At 36.9% G+C, this 14,385-nt stretch overlaps 1 protein-coding gene across 1 annotated transcript in view; it reads left to right on the plus strand.

Moving 5' to 3' along the window:
* Positions 1 to 14,385, plus strand: part of KIF21A (kinesin family member 21A) — a 139,292-nt gene that overhangs the window by 78,183 nt on the left and 46,724 nt on the right. Inside the window, 6 exon segments of the mRNA XM_025209701.1 lie at positions 750 to 939; positions 1,892 to 1,955; positions 2,809 to 3,012; positions 9,406 to 9,490; positions 9,613 to 9,730; positions 11,801 to 11,989. Coding sequence (XP_025065486.1) covers positions 750 to 939; positions 1,892 to 1,955; positions 2,809 to 3,012; positions 9,406 to 9,490; positions 9,613 to 9,730; positions 11,801 to 11,989 — 850 coding nt within the window.

Consider the following 14,385-nt stretch of genomic DNA (forward strand, 5'->3'; position numbering starts at 1 on the left):
GGGATGGCACCACCACAAAATGACTGTGAAATGATAACTTTATGCTGTGATCAACCCATGAAAATTGGTAAGCCCCCCCTGTGATTTAGGCAAACTCCTACACATGGGTAAGAGGAAATGTTCTTCTATCTGATTTTGAAACATCTAGGAGGGTTCAGATAATTTGTTACTGGAAAAATAAGGGGAATCTCTACCCTGCCTTCTCCCAATTCTAGTGATTTCTTGGTTTGACTGGCAAGAAAACAGTTCATAGGTTAAATGCTGTGAACAGAATTCTTAGAACAACAAATTAAATTCTTGTATTGTTTCAAAACTACCTTTAAATTATACAAGCTGAATACTCATGCTGTTTGGTGTATTTTTTTTCTTCAGGAACAAAGCATAAACATTTCTGATGTGTTCTGTTTATTTGTTTGTTTATGAACCACGATCTCTATCCCGGGTTATGGCTGCAAGAGCTTTTTTGTTTAAATAGGAAAAGGAGTGTTTTCTTGTTTCCCCTGCATTAACCAATACATGCTTCTCTGGCATATTACAGGCTAAGAAAAAAAACCTATGAGAGCCCTTAATTAAACTATGCATCATATATCATTTTTCTGAGAAGTGTGCATGTTTCTGTAATCTTTTAAAGATCAAGAGCTTCCACCCTGGAGCGTCTTCAGAAGTGAATTACTTTTTTAAATTCATGCCTTTACTAAGGTAAATACTGCAGTGGTCACCATGAACTGATGATGTATGTTTTCCTTTAGGGCAAAAGGATTATTGATGAGGAAGGTGTTGAAAGCATCAATGACATGTTTCATGAAAATGCCATGTTGCAAACAGAAAACAACAACCTGCGTATAAGAATTAAAGCAATGCAAGAGACTATGGATGCACTGAGAGCCAGAATAACCCAGTTGATGAGTGATCAAGCCAGCCAGGTTCTTGCCAGAGCAGGTATCATGCTTTTTATTGAAAGCTGCCTAATACACAATGAATAAGACAACTAAACTCTTGCTTCTCAATTCTTGTAGGTTTCTTAGAACAGATCTCAAGTTGTTTTAACAGGGGTTCCCAGAAACTGAAAAGCCTATTTTTTTCAGGGAAAGGCTACTTCTAAGGGTTCTCATCATATTTCTTAGAACTTTTATTAGTGGAAATTATTATTTAAGGACTTGATCCAGCAGACCACTTAAGTATACAAGTAACTTTTAATCATGTGAGTAATTCTATTCAATAGGACTATTTATATGGTTAAAATTACATGTGAACTTTAAATGCTTTGCTTTGGATAGGGCCAGATTATAGAATAAGTACAGTGCATTGATTTCTAATAGGCTAATTGACTAGATTTGAAATTGCTTCATCTACTTGCTTTTTGCAAGAGGCCCAGAGTGCTGGCGATGTAAATAGCATCAAAATGTTATTTAAATTTGTTACATCTGTTATCAGCATTTTCTAAGATGGAAAATAATTAAATGCTGACAGTATGTTTCAAAAAGATTCAACTTTCAGGCTTGTAACTAATAGAAGAATTGCACATAAGGCCTTGGCTACACTAATGCTATTCTTTCCCCCCCTTCAAAAAAAAATCAAAGTGATTCAGCTTGAACTGGTGATGAAGCATGTAGCAAGCCCTCGAGTTTAGAGGCCTGTGTACTAATCCATTTTTTATCACTTATCTATTTTTTTAAATAATTTTTGATGATAGTTTAACTTGTTCTTCATCTTACTAGAAATTGACCAGATTTCTGATTTTATATTTCACAAATGAAAATATTCATTTGTGATATTTATTTCACAAATAAAATAAAGAATCCAAATCACTGCATTCTTTTTTTTTTATTAGTGTTTCCCTGAATCTATGTTGCATGTGTCTAAGTAATGTTGTTGTTGTTTTCTCTCAAAGGAGAAGGAACTGAAGAAATCAGCAACATGATTCATAACTATATCAAGGAAATTGAAGATCTCAGGTACTTGTAAAGGAGGCTTGGGCATTTGAGGTCTTGCTTATTTTTAAAAAATTTAGTGTGTATAGATACTACTTGTAAACTGCTAGTCTGTCTGTTGTTGTTGAAGGAATTAAAACAATTCAAATAGGTTCTGCTAAACCAAAATACAGGTAACTTGATATAAATATTAGTATTTGGGAATATACTTTTATAAACTTATTTATAAAACTAGTATGTAAAAATACTGTACATATTCTGTATTTAAAAGTAAATTCTAATATGAATTTGTAGACTCCCGTTCTCCCTCCCCATTCCTTGAAGATCTACCATCAAATAGTGATCTAGTCATAGTGTGTAAAGCATGTGTAGATTAATAATTTATAGGACTACACTACAAACTGGTATGATCACAGGAAAGGTAAAACTATTTCTTTCTACCAAGTGTGTGCATGCACAACATTTTATATATTATATTATATTTATATATAAAATTATGTGCACGCACACACTTGGTAGAAAGAAACAGTTTAACATTTCCTGTGATCATACCAGTTTGTAGTGTAGTCCTATAAATTATTAATTTACACATGCTTACACACTATGACTAGATCACTACTTGATGGTAGTATATATAATATGGTAGTATATATGATGGTAGTATATAGTAAATATAATAATTTGATGGTATATGTAATATGTAGTGCATGTGTGCGCATAATCTATACATATACGTGTGTGTATGTACATACACACAGTAGATGTCTGCTGTAGCTTAGAATTTGTATTTAAAGTGCTGTCACATTCTTTCTTATATTCACCATACTTATAACTCCATGATACCTTAATTCCTTTTTTAAATATATTTTGCTATTAGAGCAAAACTATTAGAGAGTGAAGCAGTGAATGAAAATCTTCGACGCAGCCTGTCAAGAGCTTCAACAAGATCACCATATTTTGGGGGTCCTTCGGCATTTTCTGCTTCTATGCTTTCTTCAGAAAAAGAGACCATGGAAATTCTAGATATAGCGAAGAAAGATTTAGAAAAACTGAAGAAAAAAGAAAAGAAGAAGAAAAAGAGGTAGTGCTTTTAATATCCACATTTTAGATCTATTTTTAAGACTCAGTGATATAAAATACATTTCAGGTGTTACACAGGACTGGGCTCTAAACTGCTGATCCAAAAAATACTTAAGGACAGCTTGAGTGTGTAAGTGTGTACATGTATGTACATGTGTTAACGTGCACACTTTCTTTCTATAAAGTTAATTGCATAGTTTTTGCAGAATGTTGATCTTGGGTCTAATGCATGTCTTTCCATTTTTCAAAATTACTCAGTTTTACCTTTAAAGCACAGATGATTAATTTTTATTGACTTAACATGCCCAAAATTAAACAAGATGAAAACCCCCCAATATTTTACATAATATGAGTTCAAATGCAATTAAGTAGTTTTCCCTAAAAACTCTTGGGAATTTTTTAGTAGCTTCTGGAATGGCTTCTTTTGCTTTCTACATCTTCAGCTTTTATGCTTGCTTTTAATTCAAGGCTTGCTTTCTTTCTTTCACTGAAATGCCATGCTTTATCATTTTCTGCTATTCAGTTTCTAACCTACTGAAATGCTCATAGACATTGATATAAATGCCTGTTTAAACAGTAGTTAGTACAGCAAGGATCTGTTTATTCTGGTGCATTGATTAGACAAAATCAAAAAGGCCTTATTGCTGAAATCTTTCCTGTGTGCTTCCAATTTTACTATACTACCCTGGGTCATTCAAACTTCACATAAATCTGCTTACAGATATAAAGTATTGAAAACAATAGGAGCTTTTTGTACAAGCAAGACCTACAGGATTGGGTCCCATAGCTTTAAAACCTGTACTTGTATGAGATGACTGACAAAAATCCTGACCCCACTTTGCGGATATTTACTTTCCAATGATAACAAGATATTTTCTTGTGCCTAGTTCTTCAGGGAACTTTCATATTTACTTGGGGTTTGGGGCACACTTCTGTATCTCACTTCTTAGAAGTACATTTATGGGCTGAACCCTTTGGCCTCAGCCCAGCAAAATATTTAAGTAGGTGCTTAAAATGTAACCTTTGTGAGCAGATACTTTAAAATTAAGTACACATGCATAAGTTTTACTAGGCTGGGGACAGAATGCTTAACATTTTTTTTAGTTAACCCATAAAAATGGTGAAGGACAGCAGATACAGACAGTAAAACCCTTGTAACTGCAGCTGGATCCTAGCAACTATGGAGTCAGATTATATTTTAATGAATGCTTGTAGGATTTGAGTAGAGATCTATGCTTAGAAAATTTTGTACAGTACCTGATACTCCTTGAAACATTACCTGTAAATTGTTGGGTCATGTATGTAGCTTTTAAAAAACTAAAACAGGAGGGAGGGGAAAATATTGGCGTTTGGGGGATGATACAGATACAATCTGACAGGGGCAGATCCAGAGGGATTGTGCCACGTGTTCGCACTCCCCCATGACTGTGTCCACATGAGCTCTCGGTGCTGTCTGCTCCAGAGCCCAGGAGGTGAGCACTACTGTCACTGGTCGTCCCCTCCGTTCCCCTGCTGCTGAACTCAGTGGGGAGGAGGCGGGAGGAGAAGCACAAACAGCAGCAGTGTTCATCCAGCAGTGTTCTTCCCCCCCCCCCATTCCCCAGGCTGTACACAAGCAGAGCTGTCTATCCAGCCCTTGCCACAATTAGCTAGTGAGTTGAGAGGTCACAGCATATGCAGAGCTCCAGTGGGAGCCCAGGCTGACCAGGCAATGGTCTCAGAGCTCACTGTTCAAGTGGGGTACAACCAACAGGCCCCCTGTCCTATTCCTGGATCTGTTGCTGCAATCTGATACTTGTTTACTATGTGCTGCTTCTATCTACTCAGTGAAATCTGAACTAGTATTCAGTTGTAGGGTCCTCTAGATTTTTTTTTTTCCTACTAAAATACCAGAAGTCAACAATGAATTAGCCAGTGTGTTTACAAAAGGGAAAATAGCCCTGAATGTTTGCATGGGGATCCTTTACTCCTACCTTCAACAGCCTTTTAGCTCCTCTAACTGTACTACCCCTGTTTACAGGTTTCATTCTGATCTGCATACCCCTTGAACATGAGATACCTAAAGAGTGAATGTTACTAATACATTTCTACAATGTACTGTTCTAGTCACAAATCAAGATGATTCAAGGTGCATCATTTTATATGTGATATGTCTAAATTGCCATGATAGCTAAAAGTCTACTTCTGTATTCAAACACCAATTTTAAATGAGAAAAGTTATGCAGTTCTTAGAATGTTTTGCTCTAATGATCATTTGTCATATAACCTTAAATCAAGACAGCTAGACAGCATAAATCCTCATGCACCAGAATACGTTCTCTAAGCAATATGACTTAATCCTAGCAGATTCTGGGGTGCATTTTCCTTGCCTCTTTTCATCTTTAATCATAGCAATTTTGTATACTTCATAAGTTTTTGATGACTATTTGCTGCTCTTACCCTAAATTAAAGATGGAATGTTAAATGGGGATTGGCATGGAAGTAAAAACTTAGTATTCTACTAGAAAGCTTATTCTCTGGCTTATTCAAAAAGAGGAAGCCTTATCGGAAGGCATTAAAATAAATACTGTAATACAAATAAGCTTAAAATAAATTTAACATGAGAGAATTATCAAATATTTCTAGTCATTTGAGCCACTCTGCAGTTATTAGTCATGCACCCATCTCTTAGTGTTATACATCTCTTTTTTAAGAAAAAAAGTGCTAGTAGAAATACTAGTATTTTCCCCATCCCATTGCTTCTGATTATGTACTTTTTTTGTTAATTTTATAACTAGCAATGTGACACACTTTTGAAATCTCTGAACAATAAATTGTGATCTCTTGTTTTTAACATTTCTAAAAACTGAACATTTGCACTTATTAGGTTTAACGTGGGTTATATTCAGAATAAATCATTTAGTATCAGTAACAGAAGTAGCAGTTTTTTAGTGCAAAAATTTTTATATGCCTGTAGCATATTGTAATATAAACCTAGTGCATTGCTGTAGTGTCCTAATATATACCTGCAGATGTATGTTTTTGCAGTATGGTCTAAAGGCAGTACTTTTTGAAATTTAAAACAGTAAATGACCATAAAGGTCATTAGTAGAATAGAGTTGGGGTATTTTAAAGAGCAAAAAGAAAAATATTTGAAGTTCAGACTTTTAAAACCGTATTTGAAATAATTCTCAAAATAAATGAGCAGTTCATTTTTTCATGTAACCTGAAGTAGAGACAGTTATGGCAGTTTTATGACAGACTAGTTGATTTCTTAAACTGGAAACTGTGTTAGGTACAACACCTCTTTTTCTATTTACTTTCCAACTACAAAATGTATTGCCTTTTTACTATTTGTCGTCTGTTAATGGTATCTTTTAAAATTCATTTTAAACGCCACAAGCTCATGTATCATTTTTACCTTCTTATCACTTTCGCTTTTCACTGTCTGGTTTGTCCTTCATTGGCTTGGCCTTCCAATACTGTACCCTCCTGCTTTTGAAGGCTACAGAAACTTGAGGAAAGCAGTCGAGAAGAAAGAAGGTTGGAATATTTCCCAGGTTTTTAATTCACTGTCATTTCAATTAATTAGTTGGCATACATGAACAGAAATTCTAGCAGTAGATTCATAGATATCTTTAGAGCAGTTTATTGTGGCTTTTCACAGCTGATTTGGGTTTCCTTTTACCTTTCAATTAACACTTTTGTTTGTAGTTGGGTTCTGGCTAACTCTGGGCTCTTGCACTGCTGAGCTAGTTGCACTGGGGAGGGTGACTCTAGCCTGTGAAAATAGCTGGAAGATTAAATGTACAACATAGATGTCTGTGCATGTTGTACACCCCCATAATGGGGGGTGCTTCTCAGTAAGAAATGTATAGATGGAAATGAAAATAGGCCAAAGATATTTTTTCCCAAAGACACGTAGGGCTTGACCCTTTCCTCACTGAAGTCTGTGCAGAATTTCTTTTTTTCCACTTTGATGGCATGTGACTAAAAAAATTGGACTCATTTTGGTTCATCTTCAGCCAGGAAGGATTTGCCAGACTAATTCATCTTAGGGTGCAGGAGAGCAGCAAGGCTGAAGGTTCTAAACAGAAATAACCATTTTAATACTGTCCATAAAAATGAGCAAAGCAGCATTTTAAAGGCAAATGTGTTGAAATAAATATTAAAATTTCAATTAAAAATACAAAATGCACAACTAATGGTACAGAGCAGAGCTATTTTTTGAAAATTAACTAATGCTAAAATACTTCAGGTATTTCTTGCTTAATATAAGCATTTTTGCTATTGGAATTTATTTTATGGGACAAATTTAGCAGTAAATTGTTGAATTCTACTTATACCTTCCCCTGAGGAAATGATGCTTAACTTACTTGGAAAAAGTTTTTAATTTCTCATCTTTTGCTTAAGAAGGCAAGTTGTTTTTAATTAAAGGCTGTCTATTTAATAAAAGGCTGCATGTAGGCAGTGTAAAAAGGTATTATTGTAAATGTTGAATCTGTCCCAAAATCTGCAGTAAAATGACCACAGATTTACCAGGTCAGGTTAATATTATGTATAAGGATTAAGGTAGGGACCAAGAGAAAAGGGAACCTGTAAAAACAGGATTGTATTGGGCAGCATTCAGTATTTCACCATGACTTCTGGAACAAATCTGGTTAGTGTCCTTTTTTTTTTTCTTTTTTTTTTAAGCTACCAACCCTGCAGATTCCAGACTGGAATCTTGCAGTTAAGTGTGTGGTTTTTTGTTTTATTTTGTTTTGCTTTGTGCTTGAGCAACAGTAAGGATTTTACAATTATAATTTGATTCAGTTTTGTTGATGATGAACGAGCTGGAATAGAATCTATCTAGCCCTGTTACTCTCTCAAATAAAAAACAAAACAAAACAAAAGGTAAAATAAAACCATTCTGATTTAAATATATGTAGGTAGCAGATCAAAATGCAAGACCTGTCTCATTTATACAGTTACTTGTATAACCATAGTGTAAAGGTAACTTGCAAAAGTCAGGTTTCAAATTCAAGTGATGCTAACAAATATTCTGAGTATCCAGTTGCTAAACCAAATGACATTGACATTTTGGGGAAGTTTACTCTTGAAAAAAATAGCTTTGGTCCTGTGATGTCCAGGTTTCTGGTCTAAGACAGCATGTTACTTATCTGAAATCTCTTTTGGAATATAAGCTGATCCACAATGGATCGAGTAAGTGCCTTTTAAATTATATTCCATTGTTTTTTGCAAACAATTTCCCTTCAATCCAAATAAATGCTTAACAAAAGGATATGTAATATACTTAAACAGTGTACTGAAATTGCTGCAACAGCTGTTTTATCATAACATGTTGCATGCTGATTATCTTATTATGTTAAGGTCTAGCCTAGGTGACAGTGGAAGCTGTGGCACCTGATAGAACAGAGTTTTATGTAGTGAATGTTCCTTGTATCTCAGTTGTTGGGAGGATGAAGAATATCATAACAGTGAAGTGATTGGAAATTAATACTTGACTTTTTGCAGGACATTAACTTTTTAAATTTTATACTTGCATTTTGCATCACAGTCTTGTATTTAAAAGAAATAACTATAGTCATTATTTTCTCCTATAGATTGTACATATTCTAATATACCAGATACTTTTAAACTTTTATTAATTTGCCTTTAAAACATCATTGCAGTTCATGCTTTCAAGAAAGGAAGGAGAATAGAGACGTCTAGTAATAATGTACAGTTTAAACACAGCTTAAAAATAGGAAGCATGTAAAAACACATGAAAGAATGTAAGACAGACTATAGACAAAGAAGAAGTTGCATTTTGGCATTGTGTGTCCTACTACAAATATCCCATTTGGGGTTCTTGTGAGTCATTTTTTGTATATCAATGCCTACTTTGAGCATTCTTTGTGTAGATATCTAAAGGCTCCAAAGAATAATTATAGTAATAATAATTTAGGATACTGTTTATCAAGTTTCATGCCAAAGCTTGAAGATGATAAACAGCATGGATGATTCTAATAGCTCTACAGTGACAGTATCTGCTGCATATGTATACCAAATACACACACAGTATTATATTTTGTTTGGTAAAAACTGTTGTGTGGAAAATGGGTGCTGCCATTCCCTAATTTTATTCAATTTGCCAAAGTTTCAAGTTCTAACTTAAAATACAAAACAAAATGATAAGCTAAAATTATATAAAGGAGATTTAAATGCAGGACATTATATTACCATAAGGAGGGGTCTGAAAGTTGTTTTACTCACGCTTAGCTTTGTGTACAGCTGGCTTGCTGCATTTTGTTTTTTCTCTTTCCTCTGAAACTTTATTTTGATCAGTGCCAGAGGCAGGTTACTGTCTTAGGAAAAAATACAGCTGTAGCTTCAATTAGGTAATACTTAATTTGCATATGTCTTGTACTAGTGTTAAAGAAGAGAACACGGACAATGAGCAAGAGAAAAAAGATGAAAAATGCCCTTCAGAGAGAGAGAACCATGAACTAGAAGCAGTGAGTATTTAAAAACTAGTATAATGGTTTACAATGTGCCTGTCTCTGAAAAATCTGAAACTTGATCTGAGCATTAATGGGTGCTGCGGAAAATGTTTTAACTCCTCAATTCGTTTTTCTAGGAGGAAAGTCAAGAAGTAAGTGATCATGATGAGGAGGAGGAAGAAGAGGAGGAAGATGAAGATGATATGGAAGTTGTTGAAAGCTCAGATGACACTGATTCTGATTCAGATGAAAAGGGTGCCAGCACTTTAATTTATTTCCAGATTTTTTTTTAAATCTTGTTTATCTGATCAGTTTCACATTTGAGTAGACAGTATCCTTTCGGACTGGTCTGGTCACTTTCTTCCTTCTCCATGATGATTACCATTTGTGCTTTTTTTTTCTCCTCTCACCACCCTCTTTCACACAGAGCATAGTATAACAGATATCTCTCGGTAATACTGTATGACTTGTCTGTCGCTTGCATTTTGTGTTGAGCACGCTACTAGAAAATTTACATTGCATCTAATATTATTGCAAATGCTTTGATATTGCCTTTGTAACACAAGTAGAAGCCATTTGACACTTGACTGTTGCAAGAAACTTTTTATTTACAAAAGAAAAAAACCCACATAATTAATTTTACAAAGCTCTATTTTGAAGACTATGAGCAGTGAGAATGAGGTAGTATACAGCATCTGCAAATTCTGCTTAACTGCCCTGCTCAGGTAGAGAGAAGCCTTGTATTTAGTACTGGCACCAGGTGCAAAAAGCTTGTGTAGGCACAAGCTAAGATTGCATCCTTTGCAGGTTTCAAAGTCAACTTAGCTGAGCAATGTGACTTATGAGAAGTGGTCCAGGGGGCATTCTGAATATGTGGATTTTTGCCTGCTTCAACTTTTGCCCTTTTGAAGTTCCTTTTGAAGTGTCCCTGGCTGTTAGCTTCATTCTGGAGCACAGCCCATGAGCCAGGAAAAGTCCCTTAGGCCAAAGAAATGTTCAGCTTTACAAATCAAACTGCAGTCAGTGTTAGAGGGGCTTACCTATTCCCTTGGTTGAGACAGCTCTTGGCTCCTATGGAGATTGTCTAGCTTTTTCAGCAGTCAGAAACTGGAAAGAGACCCCATTCCAAGAGTCACTGACCAAGTGAGACTTCCTCCTTATCTCCTCCTGACTTTAAAGCAAAAGATTTCTCCCATGCTGGGGCTGATGGAACTTTTATACAATGTGAGAATTCTGTGTGGTGGGACAGGGGAATTTGGGGCACTGTCAGTGGTAAGAGTAGCAGGTAAGGAATTGTGAAATATGGGCAGCCATGAGCTAATTTGCACTAGCTTTCTTACCCTCCTACAAAATGTTATGGTTCTCAGCATTTGGCATGTGGGGTTATATATTTTTGTAGTTCTCTAGTAGTAGCTGAGCCTGCTGCAGATGGAGTACCTGCTGCCTTCTGCCACTGGTTCAACCTTTTTCAAATCCTTGTATGCACCATCACATAATTGATGCAAAGTTATACTTAGGAAAGCTTTGAAACTCTAAGTACGTGTCCTGCACAGAGTGCATTCATTTCTTGAGCATATGACTAACTTTGTCAAACCAAAACTATTATGACTCAAGAAACTAATGGCAATTTTGAAATAAAACCATTTTGTGTGCAGTGATCATGTACTACATAGTCACTCTACTTTGCAACACAGGTGTTTCAGTGAGTCACAAGCTTGTGTAGTTTCTATCTTTGTCACTGACTTGCATTATGGACAGCCATTTTGTTGCTTGTTGTATATTAGGTAGTACAGGTGTGCTGTGATTACTTTTTTACTGAGGCAGCTGGCATTGGTTCACGTAAGGGTATAAATATTTGCTGCCTGGATGAGTACAGTATTTGACAACTTATGCTATATAATTTGTCTCTTTGGAAATCCATCATTGTTTTTTGGAATAATGCTTGTGTGCTGTTGTGTTTAGATTGTTCTAAAGTTGAAGGAAGTATCTCTTTTAGTTCAGCAGTTCTCAGCCTTTTTAGACACAAGGCACACCTCATTAGACTTGAGGCATCCCTTGGAAAATGCCTGCTTAGGTTTCATCTATTTATCGACCACAGAAAAATAATAGAGCAATTCTTCTGTTACAAATAACTCAGAAAGACCATAACAGGTCAGAATGTTTTTAACCTTATAAGTCCCTATGTGAAAACCCTAAGTTTATCACGTGAGTCATATGAACATTCTGGTGCCCTGGTTGAGAATCCCTGTTCTAGGTATTTATATGGCTCTTCCTAACATAGTGTAAGCACCTCTATTTACTTACTATTTTTTTCTTTTGTTTTAGAGAATTATCAGGCAGATTTGGCAAACATCACTTGTGAAATTGCCATAAAGCAAAAGCTGATAGATGAACTAGAGAACAGCCAGAGAAGGCTGCAAACTCTGAAAAAGCAATATGAAGAGAAGTTAATGATGCTACAACATAAGATTCGAGATACTCAACTTGAAAGAGATCAGGTTCTTCAAAATCTGGGTAAGAAATATAACTTAGACCCTTTTGTGTAAGATTAGAAGATGATTGATTTGCTCTTTTTTCTCTTCATGGAGAGAATGATACTGCAACAAAATTAAGAGGAGAAATTATTATTTTTTTAAGTTAGCCAGTTTGCTATAACTAACTTCTGGTTTTCAGCCCTGGTAACACTATGTGGTGGTGGGTTGTGTTTTTTTGTTTGAAGACCTTTTTCATTATTGGTTCATGCTTAGAATAACTGAACATGTCTTCAGCTTTCTGGGAATTGTCACACATTTTAGTACCTGAATTAGTTATATTCCTCGTTCTCTTTTAAATGATAGAAGATCCAAAGCCATATCAGGATGATTCTGTGGTACAGTCAGTGCTCTCTGCTCATTTCAGGGATGGATATCTGATAGATTCTACTTTAATTTTAATTGATCAACAATTTAAAATAATATTTATGGTGTTGCACAAAGTTTTAGTTTATTCTACTTTGCTTTAATTTTATTTAAATATTTTTACAGCAGTGCTGAGTAAACCTACATACCATAGACTTCCAGTGGACTTGGCACATCTGAAAATCAGTCCCAAGCTGTTGCAAGTTATAAATACCACAATCGGGCTTTTGTTTATTTAAAAAAAAAATCCTTAACCTACACATGGGGAGGGAACATTGGTATTCCCTATCTCTGTGGTGCTCAATCTTTTGTCCCTGCAGGTCAGATGAGCTGGGCAAGGCCGGTCCATGAGCCAAATTGATCCTTGGGCACCAGGTTTGAGCCCTGGGACCTGAAGCTGCCCCATCCCACCTCCACATGCCAGGATTGGGCCCCGAGGGCTCAATGCTGCTCCCTCTTGCCCTGTGCACTAGGACTGGTCTCTAGGGGCCTGGCACCACTCCAGTCTCTCCAGGATTGATCCCTGGGGGCCTGGTGCTTCCCTCTGCCACTTCAGCATGCTTGGATTAGGTCCTGGGCACCAGATGCTGCCCCTGCCTGGCCATGCACACTGGGATTGGACACCCAATCTAGTGTGCTGGGCCCAGGTCTCCCCGGGGGTCTGGAAATGTAGAGGTTGGGGAGTAGTGTCACCTTTCCCCTGTCACTAAACTTCTGGACCCATGGGGAGACCTGCGGGCTGGATATCATGAGGCCACAGGTTGAGGGGTGAGCACCCCTGTTCTAACCAGACCCACAAATTTCACACTAAGCAAATAACAAAATATTTCCTTTGCCTACAAAACATTGGCTGTAAAATGACAGAAAGGATCACTTTCAGTGCAGTGATTAAGTTAGTTGAGTAGCATCAGCCATATTATGTGAGTGCCAGATGCATGCGTGGCTGTTACTTACACAGTAATGACTGTGGGCCTAGTTCTATGGTCCGTGTAATCAGTACAATGCTTGGAATTTCAGTGGTCATTGGATGTTACTTGTTATGTATATGAGAGTTGGATTTAATTCTGCGTTCCTTGCTCGTAGAGGCTGGGAAATTTCCATTCACAATTTATACAGTTCTTATACTTGAATAAAGTCAAAAGATTGATGTGTGAAGTGGACCAAACCTGAATTACTGAGCTCTTTGTCTTAATTCATCAGCTACAAGTGACAGCTGGCAGTGGGTTCTGACTGAGGAGTTGCTGTGTAGACTGTTGGGCTCCTGGCAGACATTAAAACAATGATGCAGTTGGGATGGGAGGAATTTTACACCCATTCCCCATCTCAAACATCGTGGCTCCTGGTATGCTGGATTATCAGGGCTGAGCATTGACAATTATCTCATTGTTGGACCCAACTGCAACAGTATGAGGTTGGTTCCAAATCCTGGATTGTTGGTCCAGCTGCGCACATTGCTTTTAAAAGTCCCAGGGCACCAGGACCCTGGAATTGGGGAGCCTCTCCCCCATCCTGATGTTCCTGTGCCCTAGGACATCTAAAAAGCATGGTTCAGCCTGGCTCCCTGCAACCTGGTATTTTAAAGTGCCTTGGCTTGCGGACCCTGCAGGAAAGACTGCCAACCTTCAGGGGTTGCCAGGTTCCGAGCAGCCAGAGCCCCTCAGCTTTTCCTGCGAGGGAACCTTGTAACTAACTTTCCCAGCAGCCAATTCCAACATTAGATCTAGGTCCTGATGTTGACCCTCATCCCCATGCTAATGCTGACAATCATCTGATTGTCAGCATCAGCTTGGGGATGGCACGTGCTCAGTTTATGGTGCCATAAAAACATTACACAGAGATGTTCCATATGTTTTATGGAATATCTTTGTGGCTGGTTTGCCACTTTTTATGGCACCATAAATTGGCTGAGCATGTAGCGATGTTACTCTTTATGGTGCAACTAACATTAATCTAACTATAATTGTAATGTATGCCAGGGGTCTTGGTCTTAGATTGTGGAAACTTGCAGGGAAA

The sequence above is a fragment of the Alligator sinensis genome, unplaced genomic scaffold, assembly GCF_000455745.1.
Source record: "Alligator sinensis unplaced genomic scaffold, ASM45574v1 scaffold9_1, whole genome shotgun sequence".
NCBI classification, from domain to species: domain Eukaryota; kingdom Metazoa; phylum Chordata; order Crocodylia; family Alligatoridae; genus Alligator; species Alligator sinensis.